The sequence below is a fragment of the Corvus cornix genome, chromosome 8 (genome assembly GCF_000738735.6).
Source record: "Corvus cornix cornix isolate S_Up_H32 chromosome 8, ASM73873v5, whole genome shotgun sequence".
NCBI classification, from domain to species: domain Eukaryota; kingdom Metazoa; phylum Chordata; class Aves; order Passeriformes; family Corvidae; genus Corvus; species Corvus cornix.
The window spans coordinates 25,736,424-25,753,346 of NC_046338.1; the positions used below are offsets into that span (position 1 = coordinate 25,736,424).

General features: G+C 49.2%; 1 protein-coding gene across 6 annotated transcripts; it reads left to right on the forward strand.

Annotated features, from left to right (window-relative positions):
• The first annotated feature begins 620 nt into the window (after nucleotides 1–620).
• On the forward strand, nucleotides 621–16,819 carry SCYL3 (SCY1 like pseudokinase 3). Of its 6 annotated transcripts, none has more exons than XM_019291721.2 (15): nucleotides 621–719; nucleotides 1,037–1,329; nucleotides 3,379–3,653; nucleotides 4,481–4,666; nucleotides 5,326–5,439; nucleotides 6,029–6,142; nucleotides 6,741–6,843; nucleotides 8,010–8,121; nucleotides 8,480–8,557; nucleotides 9,969–10,108; nucleotides 10,406–10,593; nucleotides 10,931–11,102; nucleotides 12,944–13,087; nucleotides 14,325–15,052; nucleotides 16,379–16,819. In XM_019291721.2, exons 3-15 carry the CDS (start codon nucleotides 3,489–3,491, stop codon nucleotides 16,439–16,441), a joined length of 2,307 nt encoding a protein of 768 aa, XP_019147266.1. In that variant the 5' UTR covers nucleotides 621–719; nucleotides 1,037–1,329; nucleotides 3,379–3,488; the 3' UTR covers nucleotides 16,442–16,819. The 6 variants fall into 6 exon arrangements, with proteins under 6 accessions (XP_019147266.1, XP_019147265.1, XP_019147264.1 ...); XM_019291720.2 differs by having other exon boundaries at nucleotides 1,037–1,317; XM_019291719.2 differs by lacking the exon at nucleotides 1,037–1,329.
• Nucleotides 16,820–16,923: the final 104 nt, after the last annotated feature.

Here is a 16,923-nt window from a genome sequence, read left to right on the forward strand (position 1 = left end):
ACACGTGAAAATGTCCTTTAAAAAGGACATTGAGGGGCAAGAGCGTATTCAGCAAAGGACAACAACGCTCGTGAAGGGTCTAGAAAACGTCTGGTGAGGAGTGGCTGAGGTAGCTGGGGGTGTTCAGCCTGGAGGAGGCTTAGGGGGGGACCTCATCGCTATCTGCAACCACCTGACAGCAGGCTGTAACCAGGTGGGGTCGGTCTCTTCTGCCGGGCCTGCAGTGGGAGGACGAGAGGCAATGGCCCAGCGGAGACAGGGGAGATTCAGATTAGATATTAGAAAAAAAAAATTCACCATCAGGGTGGTCAGGCATTGAAATGCCAGGGTTGCCCAGGGAGGTGTTGGAGTCACCATCCCCGGAGGTGCTCAAGAGGCGTCTGGATCTGGCGCTGGGTGATATGGTTTAGTGGTTTCAGTGGCATGGTTGGACTGGATGATCTTAAAGGTCTCTTCCCACCCTGACGATTCCATGATTCCCTGTTTCTAAGGGTGCCTGGAGGCAGACTCGCCCTCATCCAAAATGGCGGCCGCCGCTTCGCGGGCCGCGCCCCCGCGCGGGTGAGGGCGCTGCGGCCGCCGGGCGGCAGGGGGCGCGCGAGGCGGGCGGCGCTGCCGGGCCGGGAGGGGGGGCGGAAGGACGGACAGACAGACAGACAGACAGACGGAGCGGCCGGCGGGGTTCAGTGGCACCGGCACCCCCGGCCCGGCGGGGACAGGTGGGCGGGGGACTGGGACAGGCGGAGCGGAGGGCCGGAGGTGTTGTCGGGGGCCGCCTTGGGGTCTGACGGGCGGGGGGCGGTGGACGGGGCGAGCACGGGCGGCCCTGGCCCTGCCAGCCGCGCTGGGAACGCGGTACCGCTGCTGCCCCCGGGCCGGGTGTGACCCGCGGGCAGCGTGTGCGCGGGGCTGCAGCTCCTGGGCAAAGAGCAGCTCCCGCAGTGGCGGCTCTGGCTGTGCTCTTCCCGCAGCCGGCGTTACCCGGTGTTCCTGGGGAGCCTGTGTGTGTTAAAACTGTGCTCTCCCCGGTGCCCAGGGTTGGACCGGTGTTGGGGGAGCGCGATTGAACCGGGCTTCCTTCCCGCGGAGCCTGCTGATCTCCCACCTGCCTGCGAGGGACTGCTTCTGCAGGGTGCCGGCTGGGCATTTGAAGGTGTCGCGTTGGGAAACCTCTGCCTTTGGGAGCAAAGCCCCCAGCACCTCTGAGAGCACTTCCAGGAGGCTCTGCTGGCATGGGAGGTGGCGGGCAGGGCGCCTGGAAAGGGGGAACTGCCTCTCTCTGAGCTGTGGAATGCCAGGGCTCGGCGTGTGTTTCAGGTGAATATTCAGGTGAATATGCAGCTGTCATTCACTCCACAAGGAAGCTAATTTGAAATTCCACCTCGTTCTGGTAGCAAATCCACATTGTCCTTACCAATCCCTCTGGCTTTCCCTGCTGGGCTCCTCTCCGTCCCAAGGTGTGCTGTGTGTTACATCTGACGTTCATGTTTACAATTTGTTGAAAATAAGATACAAAAGGATTAATGCTCTTAACTCATAGTTGCGTGAGTAATGGTTTATTTTAGCTCTGGAGAGTTCATCGAAGGGTTGTAGCCACACCTGGGCATAGACCTTTGCAGATGCTTTTGCCAGCTGGAGTTTCAATAGCCATAAAAAAAGCTGAAAAGCTCGGGGTTCCACAGGCTGCTCTTGTCCCTTGTCTGTTTGGAGGTGCTCAGTGTTTGATACTGAGAGCTGCCGGGCACTTCCTGAGAGGACATCCCTGGAGAGGAGAGGTGTGTTTGCAGCTGGCTGTTGTACAGCAGAACTCAGGTGGAGCACAGGCATGAGAATGACTGTTACAATATTCGGCATGAGAAGGACATGGAACAAGTCCAGAGGAGGCCGTGAAGTTGATAAGGGGACTGGAACACCTTCCCTATGGCTGATGGGGTTGGGGTTGTTCTGCCTGGAGAAGGTTGCAGGGAGACCTCAGAGCAGCCTTCCAGCATCTGAAGGGCCTACAGGGAAGCTGGAGAGGGCTGTCAGCCCCTCTGTGTTGTGCTGGGAAGTTGCAGTTTAGACTTCCATAACTTTCCCTTTATTTCCTAGAGGTCCCATTAAAGGAATCAGTGCTGAAAAGGTGCAGATCCGTGCCTGACACCAGAGGTGAGAGTATGAGAAAAAGCCCAGACCTCCCACCTGCAAGTTCTGTAGTTAATTCAGTTTAGATTTTAGGTGGATCAGGACACAGAAGCTCAGTTAAAAGCCCCTCTTCCCCCCCTCCCCCCCCCCCCCCCATTTTGGACTGCAGGGGTTGTTGTGCCCTCACTTGGTACCCTCTGGGGGGTTAAAGGAGCTAGGAAACCATATCAGACCAGCTCTCTCTCTCTCCCGAGCACTTCTGACCTCAGGGCTCCTGGGAGACCTAACTGGAGACACAGGTGAGGGGCCAGAGCAGCAGCTTTGGTGGAACAGCTCTGCTGGGGAGCTGGGAGACTCCTGTGTTGTTGCCTTCCTGAAACCTCAGGTCATGGCTGGAAACAACCACAATAAAGCAATTCTTGAGTTGCAAAAAAGAATGCTTGGGGGTGGGCAATTTTCCCCCACTTTTCCTGAAAACTGAGGGTTTGCTCTCCTTCATATTCCTGATTAAGGTTTGCTGACTTCCATGTGCAGACAGGTTCAGGTCTTGCCCATGGCCTGTGATCACAAGCCTGATGACAGAGCATATGCTGGGTCAGTGTTTTCCAAAAGAGCCTCTGCAATCAGTGTGTTTGTTTTACTGGTTTTGTGTGTGAGGGAAAGGCACAAAAATCTCTGTCAGCCTCCTCCTGACAGGCTGTGGGAGGAAAGAAGGGTTGGCAGGCAGACGGAATATTTGTCACATGGAGAGAAGGTAATCAAGGGGGAAAACATGCTGCTGGAGGAGGGTACCTGGCTATAGGTAACCTCCTGAAATCCACTGTAATCCTTCTTCCTTCACTGAAATCTTCTCTGGCTTGGAGAATTGAGGAATGGTGTTTTTAAGAAGGCCAAAGGCTCCTTGTGGAGTGGCAGTCACACTTCCTAACTTAATGTCAATTAAACCCCTGGAGTGGGTGTCTATGTGGCTGAGGGTGTTGGTGGTTCCTGCTCTTGGTGGATCTCATCTTGGTAGCCGCGTCAGGGATTGGCTGTGGATGCTGCACTGTGTCAGAGCCGGTGGTGATGCTGACACAGGTGCCAGTGCAGTCCAAGCGCCAGAGCTGAGAGCTGCTCACATGTTGATCCAAGCCCTTTTGTGGACATTGGGTTTCCTTTACAAAGTTAAACTTTGGGGATTTTATTCTTGTCCTTAAACTCAAGGAGAGGATACCGGCAGGAGAAGGTTCTTCATGGCTGTTTCATGCTTTGCAGAAAATGCTCTGAAGGTGAACTGGCCAGCACCCGCCAGAACTGAATCTGTCCAAAGGAAGTCCTCCTTCACCCAAAGCCTGTTTGTGGTGAGGAGGGGACCTGTGCGAGGGATGGGCTCAGAGAACAGTGCTTTGAAGAGCTACACCCTGGAAGAGCCGCCGTTCACACTGCCCACCGGCCACACCATTTACCCAGCCGTGCTCCAGGATGGCAAACTCGCCTCCGTGTTCGTGTACAAGCGGGAGAACGAGGATAAGGTCAATAAAGCTGCCAAGGTACTGCAGTGTGCCTGGGACACACTTGCCACAAGTGTCCCTCCTTTTATTGGAAGGGTGGGAATCAGTTAACAGGGGTCAAACCCTTGGGAGTGAGGGCAGGAGAAAAGGTGGAAGCCAACCCTGGCCACGGGGCAGAAGGGGGTTGGCAGCTGCCGAGTTCACTGTGTGCTGCATGATGAGGGCAGCAATGTTCAGATAGCAGTGCCTGCCTGCCTTTGCAGGGTGCTGCCTCTTCCTCCAGATGCAAGTCGGGGTCTTTTTTGGGTGAATCCCACCAAAATACCATATTTATTATAAATAAGAATTTTATTCTGTGTAAGATTTTCTCCATCCAGTGCCAGCAGGGAGCCTGCAAGACAGATGGAGAGAAAGAGCATGTAGTGACAGGACAAAGGGAAATGGCTTCAAACTGAGAGAGAGTAGGTTTAGATTGGATATTGGGAAGAAAGTCTTCTCTGAGGGGGGTGAGGCCCTGGCACAGGATGCACAGAGAAGCTGGGGCTGCCCCATCCCTGGAACTGTCAAGGCCAGGGTTGGACAGGGCTTGGAGCAACCTGGGATAGTGGAAGGTGTCCCTGTCATGGCAGAGGGGTGGAATGAGGTGATCTTTAAGATCCTTCCAACCCAGACCACTCTATGATTCTGTTTCAATGTATTATAAAAAGTTCTGCCATGAGTGAGGAAGTTTTCCAGGTGCTTGGTGAGGAGCAGGGATGGGCTGTCTGAATTCCATGAGAAAACATGGCTAAGGGGACAGGACTTAAGCTCTGCAGCCAGAAGAGATACCTTAGATGAGGTCTAACAGATGTCTTTGTTTCTGGAAGCACCTGAAAACCTTGCGCCACCCTTGCCTTCTGCGCTTCCTCTCCTGTACTGTGGAAGCAAATGGGATCCACCTGGTTACGGAGAGGGTGAGGCCCTTGGAGATGGTCCTGGAGATGCTCTCTGCTGCAGAAATCTGTGCAGGGATCTACGATGTGTTGCTGGCACTCATCTTCCTCCATGACAGGGTAGGTACCCCTGGCGGCATCATCAGGCTCTGGTGGGAGACGGATGAAATGAAATGACAGGAGAGCATTGTACCTGAATTTGTCTGGGTGACTCATTCCTTATTCCTCCCAAAAAGACAGACATGTGCCCCACCGTTCTTGTAGTCTGAAACTGCTAAAATTGGCTGCTTTGGAGGAGGAAGGGTAATTGAAAGTGTTGTGGAAACAAGGCAGCAAGCAGTTCTCACTTCATGGATCTGCTTGCAGTATTTCTTGCTTTAGGGAAATGGGATTGCTTGGCCTTGGCATTTGTTTACAGCTGTTGCCCCATGCCAGAGATTGGTGTCACCGCTGCCCTGTCTGGGCACTGTGTGTTTGCCCAGCACTGCAGGTAAATCCTAGCTCAGACTGTAGCTCTGGGGTTTTGTGTTCACAGTTGGAGAACTCCCCTGGATTTACAGTTGCATTGCAAGGGCTATGACAGTTAGGGCTTTGTCTGCTCTAAAACCCTGGCCCTCCTGCCTGGCACCTGCTGGTCACCTACAAAATCCCAGAGGAACTGTGTGCTTTTTGGCATCTTTCCCTCAGCCCCCTGCAGCACCTAATTAGTGCTGATTAAGATTTTACATCTTCATATATCCCCCAAGTCAGTTACCCTTTTTTGGGTTTTTGTGTTTTAGGGAAACCTGACACATAACAATGTCTGTTTATCATCCCTGTTTGTGAGTGAGGATGGGCACTGGAAGCTGGGAGGAATGGAAACAGTCTGTAACTTCAGTGAAGCCACCCCAGAGGTAAGAGCCAAGCCAAGTGCACCCTGGATGCCCAGGGGAGGATTCCTGGCTTGTGGAACCAGGCCATCTATGGATGTGAAGGCCCAAGTCCTTCCACTTAGCTGGATTTGCTATTAAATGTGTTGGCTTACTTCCAGGTCTGTCCTGAATCTTTGCTCTAAGGACACCATAACTATAAACTATGATGTCTACACAAATTAATTCTCCATTAGCCCAAACGCAGCTGCTTTTCTAAGGGACACTGCTGGCTGGAGAGTGAGAAATCTTTGCCCTTCTGGACTGATACAAAATTTTTTAAAAAAGCAGGATTCAGGTTGAAATAAGTCATTAAGAAAAATAATTTAAATGCCTCCTTAGCTTGTGGCATCTTCACTGTTTGGTAGCAGAAAAAAGAATTCCTGGTCTGATTTCTGCTGCCTGCTCTGCAGAATCATTGCAGTGGCAGGCTCAGCCTGCCCTGGGTGCCAGTGGAAGGGGCAGGGGCAAAGCTGCTGCCACCCCCCCAGCCCTGGCTCATGGGGACAGCCTGCTCTGCTGCTTGGCACTGAGGGGAGGTCGAGGCAGCTCATGGCCCCTCTTGTCCTTCCAGTTCCTCTGTCACATGAAGTCAGTGCGAGACCAGTCGTGCATCCCCTGCGAGGAGATGGTGAGTGACAGCATGTGCTCAAGGAGCTTCCTGCTGGCAGCAAAGAAAAACGTGATGGTCAGGAAATACTTTTTTATTCACGTTATATTTCCTCATGCCTAAATGGCATGGAAGTGGCTCTTGGATAATATCTGAGGTTTCCTCTGTTCCTTTTGTCCCTCCTCTGTCCCATCCCTGGTTTGGGAATGGTGTTGGGCACAGGTAATATTACTTTTCAAACACTGTGTTGCTTCTAAATCACCAAAATTTTGCAAAAATCACAGGGTAGTTGCTGAGATTGCCCAGATCACTGTGGTCCCATGGTTGTGTAACTCTCACCACAGCCTTTTTCCTACCTGTTAGTACCTTCCTATGTATTGAGAATCCTCAGGGTTGCTTGTATCACCTGTTTCCATAGAAATGGTGAAAGCTGTTGACTGCTTGCATTCATCAGGGAGTTGTTCCATCATCATAGAGTTGCTCCTTTGGGTTATAAATTCCCCAGTGGAGGTTTTTTTGCATAATACTCTACTTGTAGGGTACACAGTGGAGCTTTGATGCTATAAAAAGAACTGGAGAGTGTATATGGTGGGGGGCGGGAATAAAGACTCATGGAAAACACCAAATATTTCATAAGCTCCTGCTTTTCTGGGTTTTTTTTATGTTTTATTTTCAGTCTGCAGACTTCAAAATCCTGCCCAGCAGCTACGGGCACGCGAGGGATGCCTATGCATTTGGGACAACAGTTGAGAATCTCCTGACAGTTCTCAATGATCAGGGTAAGAATGACATTTTGCCTGTGACAGGCCCTGTGGTTCATTCCTTGTGTGGTTGTCTTGGGGTGACTTTATGATGTGTATCCCATATCGCTGCCCTATGCACAGAAATTAATTTTTGTGCCTTTCTGTGCCTCTAAACTGAGCCTGAGAGGGGGAAGGAAAAACTGAGCAAAACTTTTTCAAAGCAGTTTGCAGCTTGTTCAAGGTCACACAGAGATAGCAACTTTTGCCCAGCTGCGGCAGGGGAGCAAGGAAGCACTGGCTTGCTGCTCCCGGGTCAGTTTCTGGCCAGTTGTTCAGTTTCTTTTTCTCTGGAGAGAGACTGAGAGTTGAACTTTTTTCCCTTCCCTGGAATTTCGGATTTTCTCCCTTTTCTACTGGACTGCTTCAATATCAGAGCACATCGGGAGGATTTTCCACCAGGCACAGAGGGCCTGGCCCTGGGCCAAGCCCCAGCTCCGAGGAGACCAAAGGGAGGACTCTAACACTTTCCCAGGTTTTTCTCCACAGCAAGAGATTTATTATTTAGCATTATTTTCCTTTTCCCATGTGTTTGTTAAATAAATAGCTTTTATCTCTTTCACTTTCCTTTGAGGAAAATTTATTTTTTCCCGAACCTGGTGGGGGAGGGGTGGTGACCTGCCTTCTCTCAGAGGATATATTTCTAAATTTGGCCAAACCGGCACAGTGGTTGAACATTTCACCTTTTGTTGCAGCTGGCAGGATTGTTGTGGGTTCAGTGGCTAGTGTTGGTCTTTGTTTGCAAACCTTGGCTTCTCCTGTGTTCCCCTTTTCCTGCATTTGGACGTGGTCAGATGTGGCTGGAGGTCACCAGCCTGTGTGACACGAGCACTCCCAAAACTGCTTTGGTCCTGCCTCACCACGGGTTATGGATGTGGCATGTGGGTCTTGAGTGCCACAGCTGAGCTGGGGCTGCAACTTGCAGCAAAGGCAGCAGGAAGATTCTTGGGAGGACAGTAGCATTCCTTGAAGGCTCAGTAACCAAGCAGCTTAGGAAGAGAAATGGAAATGCTATTTTTCCCTTCCTTTTGCACTTTTGCTATCCATTAGAGCTAAAAATAAATTTTGGGGAGGGTGGAGGACTCCTGAACATATCTTGTTCAGTGTGGAGAGAGAAATCTAACTGTAGGTGCTTTGGATTTCAGTTTCAGCAGATATTCTCTCCAGCTTTCAGCAAACCTTGCACTGTGCACTGCTGAATCCAGACCCAAAGTGTCGTCCACCACTGTCCAGCTTATTGTCTCATGAGTTCTTCAGGTAAGGACAGGAATATCAGGCCTCTCTTGGTCTTGATACTGCTTATTTCTGTCTTGCAAAGCATTAGTTTTGTGAAGGTGAGATGGGAATGCAGATTTAATCCCTACCCTTTGCAGGGATCTTTGACAAAGAGGCTCCTTAAATTAAGGAAGTGTTACCAGCCTTCCCAATGAGGTGCTGAGCAGCAGCTTTCAGGTGTCACCTCCTTGCTGGCATTCTTGATCCACCAGCATTTGACTTGGGTCCCTCTGTCTCATTCTCTCTGCTGAAGGAATGGTGGGGGTTTGCAGTCTCTTCACTGTGGGTGGTTTAAGCATCAGTAAGGATTACACTTGACAGCTTTTGTTTTTGTGCTTAGGAATGATTTTCTGGAAGTTGTGAATTTTCTGAAGACCTTAACACTAAAGTCTGAGGAGGAGAAAACTGAATTTTTCAAGTAAGTGAAGGAACTGTAATGTGGAAGCTTCTTATTTCAGACATACTTCTTCCAAATGGATTGTGGGGGGACCTGGGAAGGCTCATGGCCAGAGGTACTTCCTGAGGTGGCAGATTTTGATGGCTTTGGCACATTATTTACTCTGTAATACCTTGGGTGCTCCAGCCGAAGTAACGATCCTATCAAAGAGGAAACTCTCCATCTCCTTGTTTCCCACTTCCTTGTGAATGGTTTGGTGTTTGGGAGGAGCAGTCCCTGCTGGGCTCTGCATCATCCTGATGCTCCCCAGCCTCCAGAGTGATGCAGCTGCCAATGAGAGAGTTTGCAGTAAGACTTGTTGGGTGAATTAATCATGCAGTGCCAAGAGTAAAGCTGTTGCCTGTAATGGATGTCTTGGCTGCAGTAGTGGAACATCTTGCAGTAAATCTCACTGTTGTGGACCCCAGTAATTTTTCTGTCAGGGAATCTTCTGTGTAATCATGGCATTATATAGGCCTGAAAAGGGGAGAAGCAGAGTTTTTTTCTTTTTCCATATAAAAGAGCCTTGGTGTTCTCACAGACCTGTTTTCCTGCCTGTTTTATACTTCTGTGGTCACCATCAGTTATTTTTCATTAATTTGAGGTTCAAGTGGAGGAAGTAAGAGGAGAACGGGGATCCTTAGCAGGAACATTCAGAGTGGTTCTCACTATCTCTGTATCAGCAGTGTTTACTGAGGGAGGGAATGAACACTTCACTTAAAGACAGGGGAGTGTTGCCCTTTTATCAGGCAGAGGGGCCTTCACAGCATGTGCACCATTCTCCTGGGCTCCTCCAAGCCTAGAGAAAAAGCAGTAACTGTTAATTGATATTTTAAAAATGAAAATCTGACAGACAAGAGCAGTTGCACAAAATTGAACTCTGATAAACTCAGTCAGTACTCTGTTGGCCAAATTAGATGGAAGTGGTTTCAAAATGGGATTCCCTCTGTGCAAGGGAAACTTCCTTTGTGCGGCAGGTAGAACAGCCTTTTCCAAAGCAACAGGAAAATTCTTGCAATGCACCAGGGTATGCAGTGAGAGGAAAACTCTGCTGCAGTTTTGACTATAGCTCTTCATGGGAGATGCCAGCTTTGAGGCAGTTTGATGCCCCAGCAGCTTCCTGTGCCAGCTGGATGTGCTTGTGACAGCCCATGATCCAGGTGTGGGGTTTTACAGGATGTGGCTCTGGCTCCTGGTTTGTGCCTCCTCCTCTTTGCCTCAGGCAGGAGCAGAGGCTTCTCTGTGTAGGTCAGAGTGCAGACAGAGGGAGAGGCTGCAGTGGAGCACTGTCTCTGGATGAGTCAGACACAAAAAGGGGAAATGATATTGAGGGAAACAGGCATAAATGCATGGAAGGCTGCCTTGATACTAACTGCTGTCTCCTGGAATGCAGATTTCTGCTGGACAGGGTGGCTGGCTTGTCAGAGGAGCTGATAGCATCACGGCTGGTACCTCTCCTACTCAATCAGCTCGTGTTTGCAGAACCTGTAGCTGTCAAGAGTTTTCTTCCTCATCTGCTGGGCCCAAAGAAAGGTGACCTTTAAATACTTCCTCATCACAATTATTACTGACAAGTTTGGAATGAATTCAGAGCAGTTGTTTCATTGAATCAAGGGAATGGTGGTGTTTCTCTAAGCAGAACAAATACTGTAACATACAGAACTGGGAAGGACAGTTATCTGTGCTTCCTCCTTTGCAGTACTTGGCACTGCTCTGCTGATGCTGGGAGGAGAATTAGGAATGATCCTGGTGTCATCACTCAGTAGCTTCTGGGTGAGCTGTCTCTCATGGCTGAAGCAGCCTTTTCCCATTCTCACCTCTGTTCCCTAGAGCAAAGTGGGGAGAGCCAGACCAGCTGCCTGCTGTCGCCAGCCCTGTTCCAGGCCCACGTGATCCCAGTGCTGCTGAAGCTGTTTGAGGTGCATGAGGAGCATGTGCGGATGGTGCTGCTGTCTCACATCCATGCCTACGCAGAGCTGTTCTCTCGGGAGGAGCTGAAGAACGTCATATTGCCACAGGTTAAGGACAGCAGACCAATGGGTGGTGTATCCTGGAATACGGGATTTCACAGAATCACAGAACGGTTTGGGTTTGAAGGGACTTTAAGGGACCATCTAATCTAACCCCCTGCCATGGGCAGGGACACCTTCCACTAGACCCATCCAGCCAACAGAATCCACCCTCTTTAGCTTGTAGCACAATGTAGAAGGCTGACTTTATGGAATCCCATCCAGTCTCTACTGAGAGCTGTAGGGGATTAGAAGTGAAATGGGCTGCAAAGCTAACACTTAAAGAGGAAAGCAGTGCAAAGGCAGAGTTTTCTGTTGTGGTAACATCAGTGTGTTGTTGGTGCAGGTGTTGCTGGGCCTGCGGGACACCAGTGACTCCATTGTGGCAATAACGCTGCACAGCTTGGCCGTCCTCGTCTCCCTGCTTGGGCCTGAAGTGGTTGTAGGTGGAGAAAGATCAAAGATTTTCAAAAGCTCTGCACCAAGTTTCATGAAAACTGCTGATCTCTCCCCAGAAGGTAAAAGATACAGTCAGAATATTCTTGGGATGCTTGCATGCTCTGTCCAAGAAGTGTAGGCAGAATTTCTTGGATTTCTTAATCTGTTGCCGGTGACAGGTTAATGGAAAAAAAAGCTAATTTGCAGCCAAACTTGGATTTTAAGTTAGGTGCTATTTGCAGATACAGAATTTATATCAGAAGAAGAGCTATATAAAAGTATTTTAAATATAGGAAATATATGGGGAAAAAGTGAAACCTCTTCTTCCTTTAAGAATCCCTATAAGTAAAGGAGATAGAGTGTGTGTGTTTGGTGGAAAAACTATATTACCTTTCTAAAGGACTTATATAGGCAATTATTTAATATTTCCTCTGTCCTTCCTGTTTTTAAAAATAGTAAATCTCACCTTCTTCCCCCAATTTCTATTCATAGATTGGAAAAGGAATACAAACTTCCCTATTTTATCAGCTCTCTGGAGGCTTTTCAGCTAATGCAAATGAAGACAGTAGCCCCTGTACCTGCTAGATAACTTGGAACCAAGTGTACTAAGGGAAAGCTTGTCTGGATATTGAAACTAAGAATATTTGTAACAAGGGAAAAGTCAGCATTTGTGCAACATTAGACAAACAGATACCAAATGAAATACATGACAGAGATCAGTTTAAGTGTTTGCTTCCTGTTTATGTGTGTACCAGCAGCTACCACACTTCATTAAAATCAGTGGATGTCTCATTGCATTAGTTTCTTTACATTATTTATTTTAGTAGACTGTAGTAAGTAAACCACTTTGGATTGCAGACTGAAACCAGGTTTATTTTTCAGAATACACTTAAAATTAGGCCTGATTTAACTATTGATGAACAACAAAAACCCCACCTTTGTCCTCAACAGTGAGTGATGACCTGCAAAAAGCAACACAAGAGGCTGAGCACGAGGTTTAACAAGCTGTTTGCTCAAGCCCCTCAAAGGATGTGCCCTTTATGAAGGGTGCTGGGGGAGGGGGTGGGTTCTGTGTGTTCTGTGCAGTCCTTTCCAGTGGGCCATGTGTCTGAGGGCACTGATGATCCCTAGACTAAACAGGCACAGCTGGCTGGGAATACAGATGAGCCCTGTGGAAGCAGATGCAGCATTGGCCCAAACTGTGCTAATTTTGAAGTCGTAGCAACTGGGTCCCACACAGCTGAGGCTGGTGCTGGCAGACCATAACCAGTGCTGATCACACCCTGCAGCTCCCAAAAATGAACTGCAACCAGGTGCTTGCCAAGCTGGTTGGGCCAGGGAAATACACCTGCCTTAGGCAGCTCCAACACACGGCCTTGACTGCCCACCACCCACCTCACCTCAGGCTGGGATATAAGGGTAGCTGTCAGTCAGCCTTCAGAGCAGACTCCCATTCCAGGAAGCTGCTGTGCCCATGCCCAGGTATGGGAGGGGGTTGGTGTAGTGTCATGAGTTTGCTTATGCTTGGAATTGTTGTGAGCAAGTGCAGTACTTCTGTATAAGGCAGGTACCAGGGGATTTTGTGATGCAATTGGGATTTTGGATCCAGCCAGGTGGCAAACAGCATTTTTAAAGCATCTGCTCTGATCATAATCAATTTATTCATTTTGTATTTCTTGAAAGAACATCTCAGCAAAAACTCACCATGTACAGTTGCCATAACTTTGTACTGGCAGGAGCTGCAGGCAGCAGGAACAAAGGAGCATTGTGTTATGTATGGATCAGGAGGTGCAGCTGTTGGATTGCTGTGCCAAGCCTCAGCATTGTTCAAATAAGAACATTCCAGTGCTGCAGGCAGTTCAGCTCAGACTGACAACACACCTCGTGGACTTGTGTCCTTTCTTTTCCTTTATCCTGGCAGATTCCCCCAGTCATGGCATGAGCAATCAGAGAAGCCAAACCTCTCAGCCCCTGAAGAGCAGTCCCAGCTTGTTCCCCAGCTCTGCAAATGCACCTGTCAAGAAGCTTCCTATGCAACAAGACAATCCCCTGGCTTCAAAGACAGGTAAAAACTACCCTAGTGCTTCCTTTCAGAAATCAAGTGTTTACCAGTGAAGTGTTGCTTGAAAAGATGTGCATTTTCCCCCATGTGCCGATCTGAAAGATTCAGTGAACCAAGGAAGGCAACAGTGAAGGAAGGGGAGTGTGATCCTTAACATCCTAGGGAATAGCTATTTGGGAAGCTGACATACACAGACTGGGTCCCTGGACTTGAAGTTGTTTCCTTATAGCAGATTCTGTGCTGTGCTTTCACCTCTCCCACAGCTCAGCAGATACTCTGGATTTACATGTCAGCTCATTCTGACAAAGCTGATTCTGTTTCCTTCCATGGCCTTTTCCCACTCACCTGTTGCTTATCAGCAATCAGCTGGTATTTAACGCAGTTCTTGTGCTCGAAGCATGAGCTCTGGCGTGCCCCAGGTCAGAGAGAGTCCAGCTGTGTTCTTCTGTGCGTCGTTAAAGCGACTTCGGCATCAGGAAAAGTGCTGCCGGCTGAGCTAGGTAGCTGGCTGCTTTGCTGAGGGAACACAGCAGGAGCCGATGGGATCGGCTCACATTAGCTCGGAGACAAAGGAAGAGAGAGGCTGTTCTGGTCTGCCTCCTAACAGGTTTATTGTTAGAAGTTTCACAACCCGAACAAGCTCAGAAGGGATGGAATACGATGGGATCCTTCCCCGAGGCTTGTCCTCAGTTTCATAGGCAATTTGAAAACCGCGGTAAAAGGGGAAAACAACCAATGAGTTACAAGCCAGGGGGAGGATGCAATTTAACAAGAGCCACTGGGGTAAACCGAGAGGCGGGAGTTATAAGAGAACCAGTGAACAACCGAGTAACCGGGAATTTTCCCGGACCGGGGGAGGTGGCTTGTACCCGGGCACCGCCCAGGGGGGTGCAGCTTAGGCTTCTGAGCCACCCCTCAGCCCACCCTCTGAGTCTGCCTCTTCGGGAAACTCGATCCAGGGGATGGGCTGGGATTGATTGGCATCACACTGCCCCAGCCCCGCAGTGGGCTGAGTCACCGCAACAGGTATTGCCCCAGGGCTCTGAGGTAAATTCCCTCTTTTGCAAGCAGGAAGGTGTCCCTGCTTTCTAATCCAAGAGGAGCTTTCTTTCCAATCAATTACTGGCTGGTTTCCATGCCAGTTGTTCCCTGTGATGTCAAGAAGTTTTAGACAGAACTCCATCTCTGCCTGCACTTGCTCTCTTTAAACAGGTATGTAACACCTTTTTGTCTTCCACAGGTGAGCAAGGCGCTCAGCCCCCCCTGAACGGAATTCCTGGAAGCATTAATACATTGAGGAACAGCAGGAGCTCTATGACTACCTCGGGAAAGCCAGCAGAGGAGTGGCCAGACTGGAGTGAGCCAGAGGAGGCAGACACTGAGAAAACTGTGAACATTCAAATTCAGCCCCAGGAGCTGCGGGGCAGCACGGGACCTTATTTTGCTGATCATGATGTAGATGAGAAGCCTTGGGATGACTTTGAGCCCAGGAGCCCCAGTCCTAAATTGTCCTCAGGAAACTGCCTCACTGTGACACACGCTGATGCAGTTGAAAGGCCAAGGCCTCTGCCAAGTACCCATCAACTGAGCACAGAATTCAAAAGCCTGAGTCCCCCCACAAAGTCTTGCCATGGGAACAGCTGGAGCAATGACAAGTGGGACCACGAGGAACAACTGGGAGAAACTGTGTTGCCAAAAACCTTTCAGGAAAGGTTGAAGTCTTCGTCAGAGTCTGGCTTGGGAGAAGAATTCACAATCAAAGTGAAGAGGAAACCAGTGCAAGACCCTGAGCTGGACTGGTTTGCTGACATGATCCCAGACATTAAACCTTCTTCTGCTCTTTTGATTTTACCTGAGGCAAGGACAGAAGCAGTTGTTCCCACTCACTCGGGTGGGGTGTCCAGCAGAGAAGGTGCCTCCCAGAATGTGCTGTTTTCATCCAAATTTGCAGCAGCTGATGTGATTGAGGTGAGAGACTCGAGGTAGGGAGGTTTAGGTGACTGTAGCCCTGAGAGGCTCCACAGCACACAGCAGCACACACAGCACTGTAGCACAGCTGGCCCCTCAGTCAGAGAGCATGGGTACCTGAGGAGGGAGCAGCAGCACAGACGCATCTTTCACCTGTGAATAAAAGGTGCTGAGCTCTGAGTGACGCATCTTAGCAGGCACCAGGTAATTCAGTGGGCACTTGATACAGCAAAGAGAGCTCTGTTAGGAAACAGTGAGGGAATGGACTCAACTTGTACACTACTAGAAGTACTAAGGAGTTTTAGCTCCAGCTTTTACTCTGTGCTGCTGTATCCTGGATGCAGCAATCCTGTGCTTTGTTAAGGGGAATCTTGGTTTGTCAGACAGGTAAAACAAGGCTGGATCCTGGCTGCTGAACAGACATGGTCCCATTCTCAAACAGAAGGGGCTTTCAGGTCCAGAGAATGCTCAGGACTGAAGTGTTTTTCCTGGCTCTTCTAGGAAAACCTAATACCATTGTAAATTAAGGTCCAGGAAACCAGAACTTCCGGATTACAGAGTAAAGCTTTCTGGGTGTGTTGTTTTCATGAAAGAATAGCTGAAGCATTTCTCTATTTCAGAGATACGGGGGGGGGGTTACAAAACTGGGGTTTTTCTAAGTAGATAAATCCCTGTAGCCCAATCACAGAGACGCCAAAGACCATTGCTGTTTCCTAGGAGGGGAGGCAGCATTCGCACTTGAGCACGTAACTCACTTAGTGAATAGGTGTTGACTTCAAGTTGTTTTGCTCATTCAGCCTCAGGAGAGCTACCCCATGAATAGCAGGGAGTATAGGGAGAGGAGCCTGGGCTGTAAACTGAAGTTGTTTATGACATTTGAAAACGGCATGGTGTCCTGTGACAGAAGCACTGTCATGACCCCAACCCCATTTTGGGGGGAATGCAGTCACTACTGTGTCAGTGGGAGGGGGAGATCAAACTTACAGTGTTAGAATACAGCAGGAAAACAGCTCTTTCCTAGGGGGAAAGAAATAGTCTAATTTATTTTTATTCTTTTTTAATGCAAAGTGGGTTTGATACAAGCAGTAAAAAGAAAAGTAAGACTCCCTAAGTCTGCTTTTGTCTTTAAGGTGATTCCTCTTGTAGTTCAAAGTTCTTTAAGACCATAAGCTGCAAATACTGACACTTAAATTTTGGGCTTTTGGCATTGCGGATGAATGCTCTGCCATCACAAGCCACATAGGCTCCTGCCTGACTCCTGGGGCTGTGCTAAGCACACAAGTACATTCCACATGCCTTAATGTTGATAATTTTATGTGATTCTAGGCTGAAGCTACAGGCTGGGGTGAAGAAGAGGAGTTGAACTGGGAAGATGATACAAACTGGTAACAGTTCTGAAGCAGACCAAGGCGATTTATGGTGTGTTGGATCCTGTGCCAGGAGTTGCTGCTTCCCCAGTACAATGGATAAAGTACCTCAGCGCTGCTTTTGCCACAAAGCAGGCACTTGCTGCACAGCCGTTAGATCCCATGAGGCCTGAGCTCTTGCCATGGATGCTCCTTCCCAGTCTGTGCCAAAAGCTGCAGGGGTGAGCCTGCACTTGAGCAATATGCCCAGCTGTGGTGCTGCCACTGCTCCCGGAGAGAGGACAGGGTGATGGTGTGATGGTGCTGATGTGCCACTGGAGGCTAAGAGTGGTGTAGGAGATTGTTCCAGAACTCATCCCTGCCCTGAAAAACTGCTGACAATAAATGAAAGTCACACTGAGTTTCTTGGTTAAATGTGCCTTTTTCCTTTGGTTTTTTTTGTTTGGGGTTTTTTTTTTGAGTTTTTTTTCCCCAGAAAAGTAAAGCCCTTAGAAAGGCTCCTTT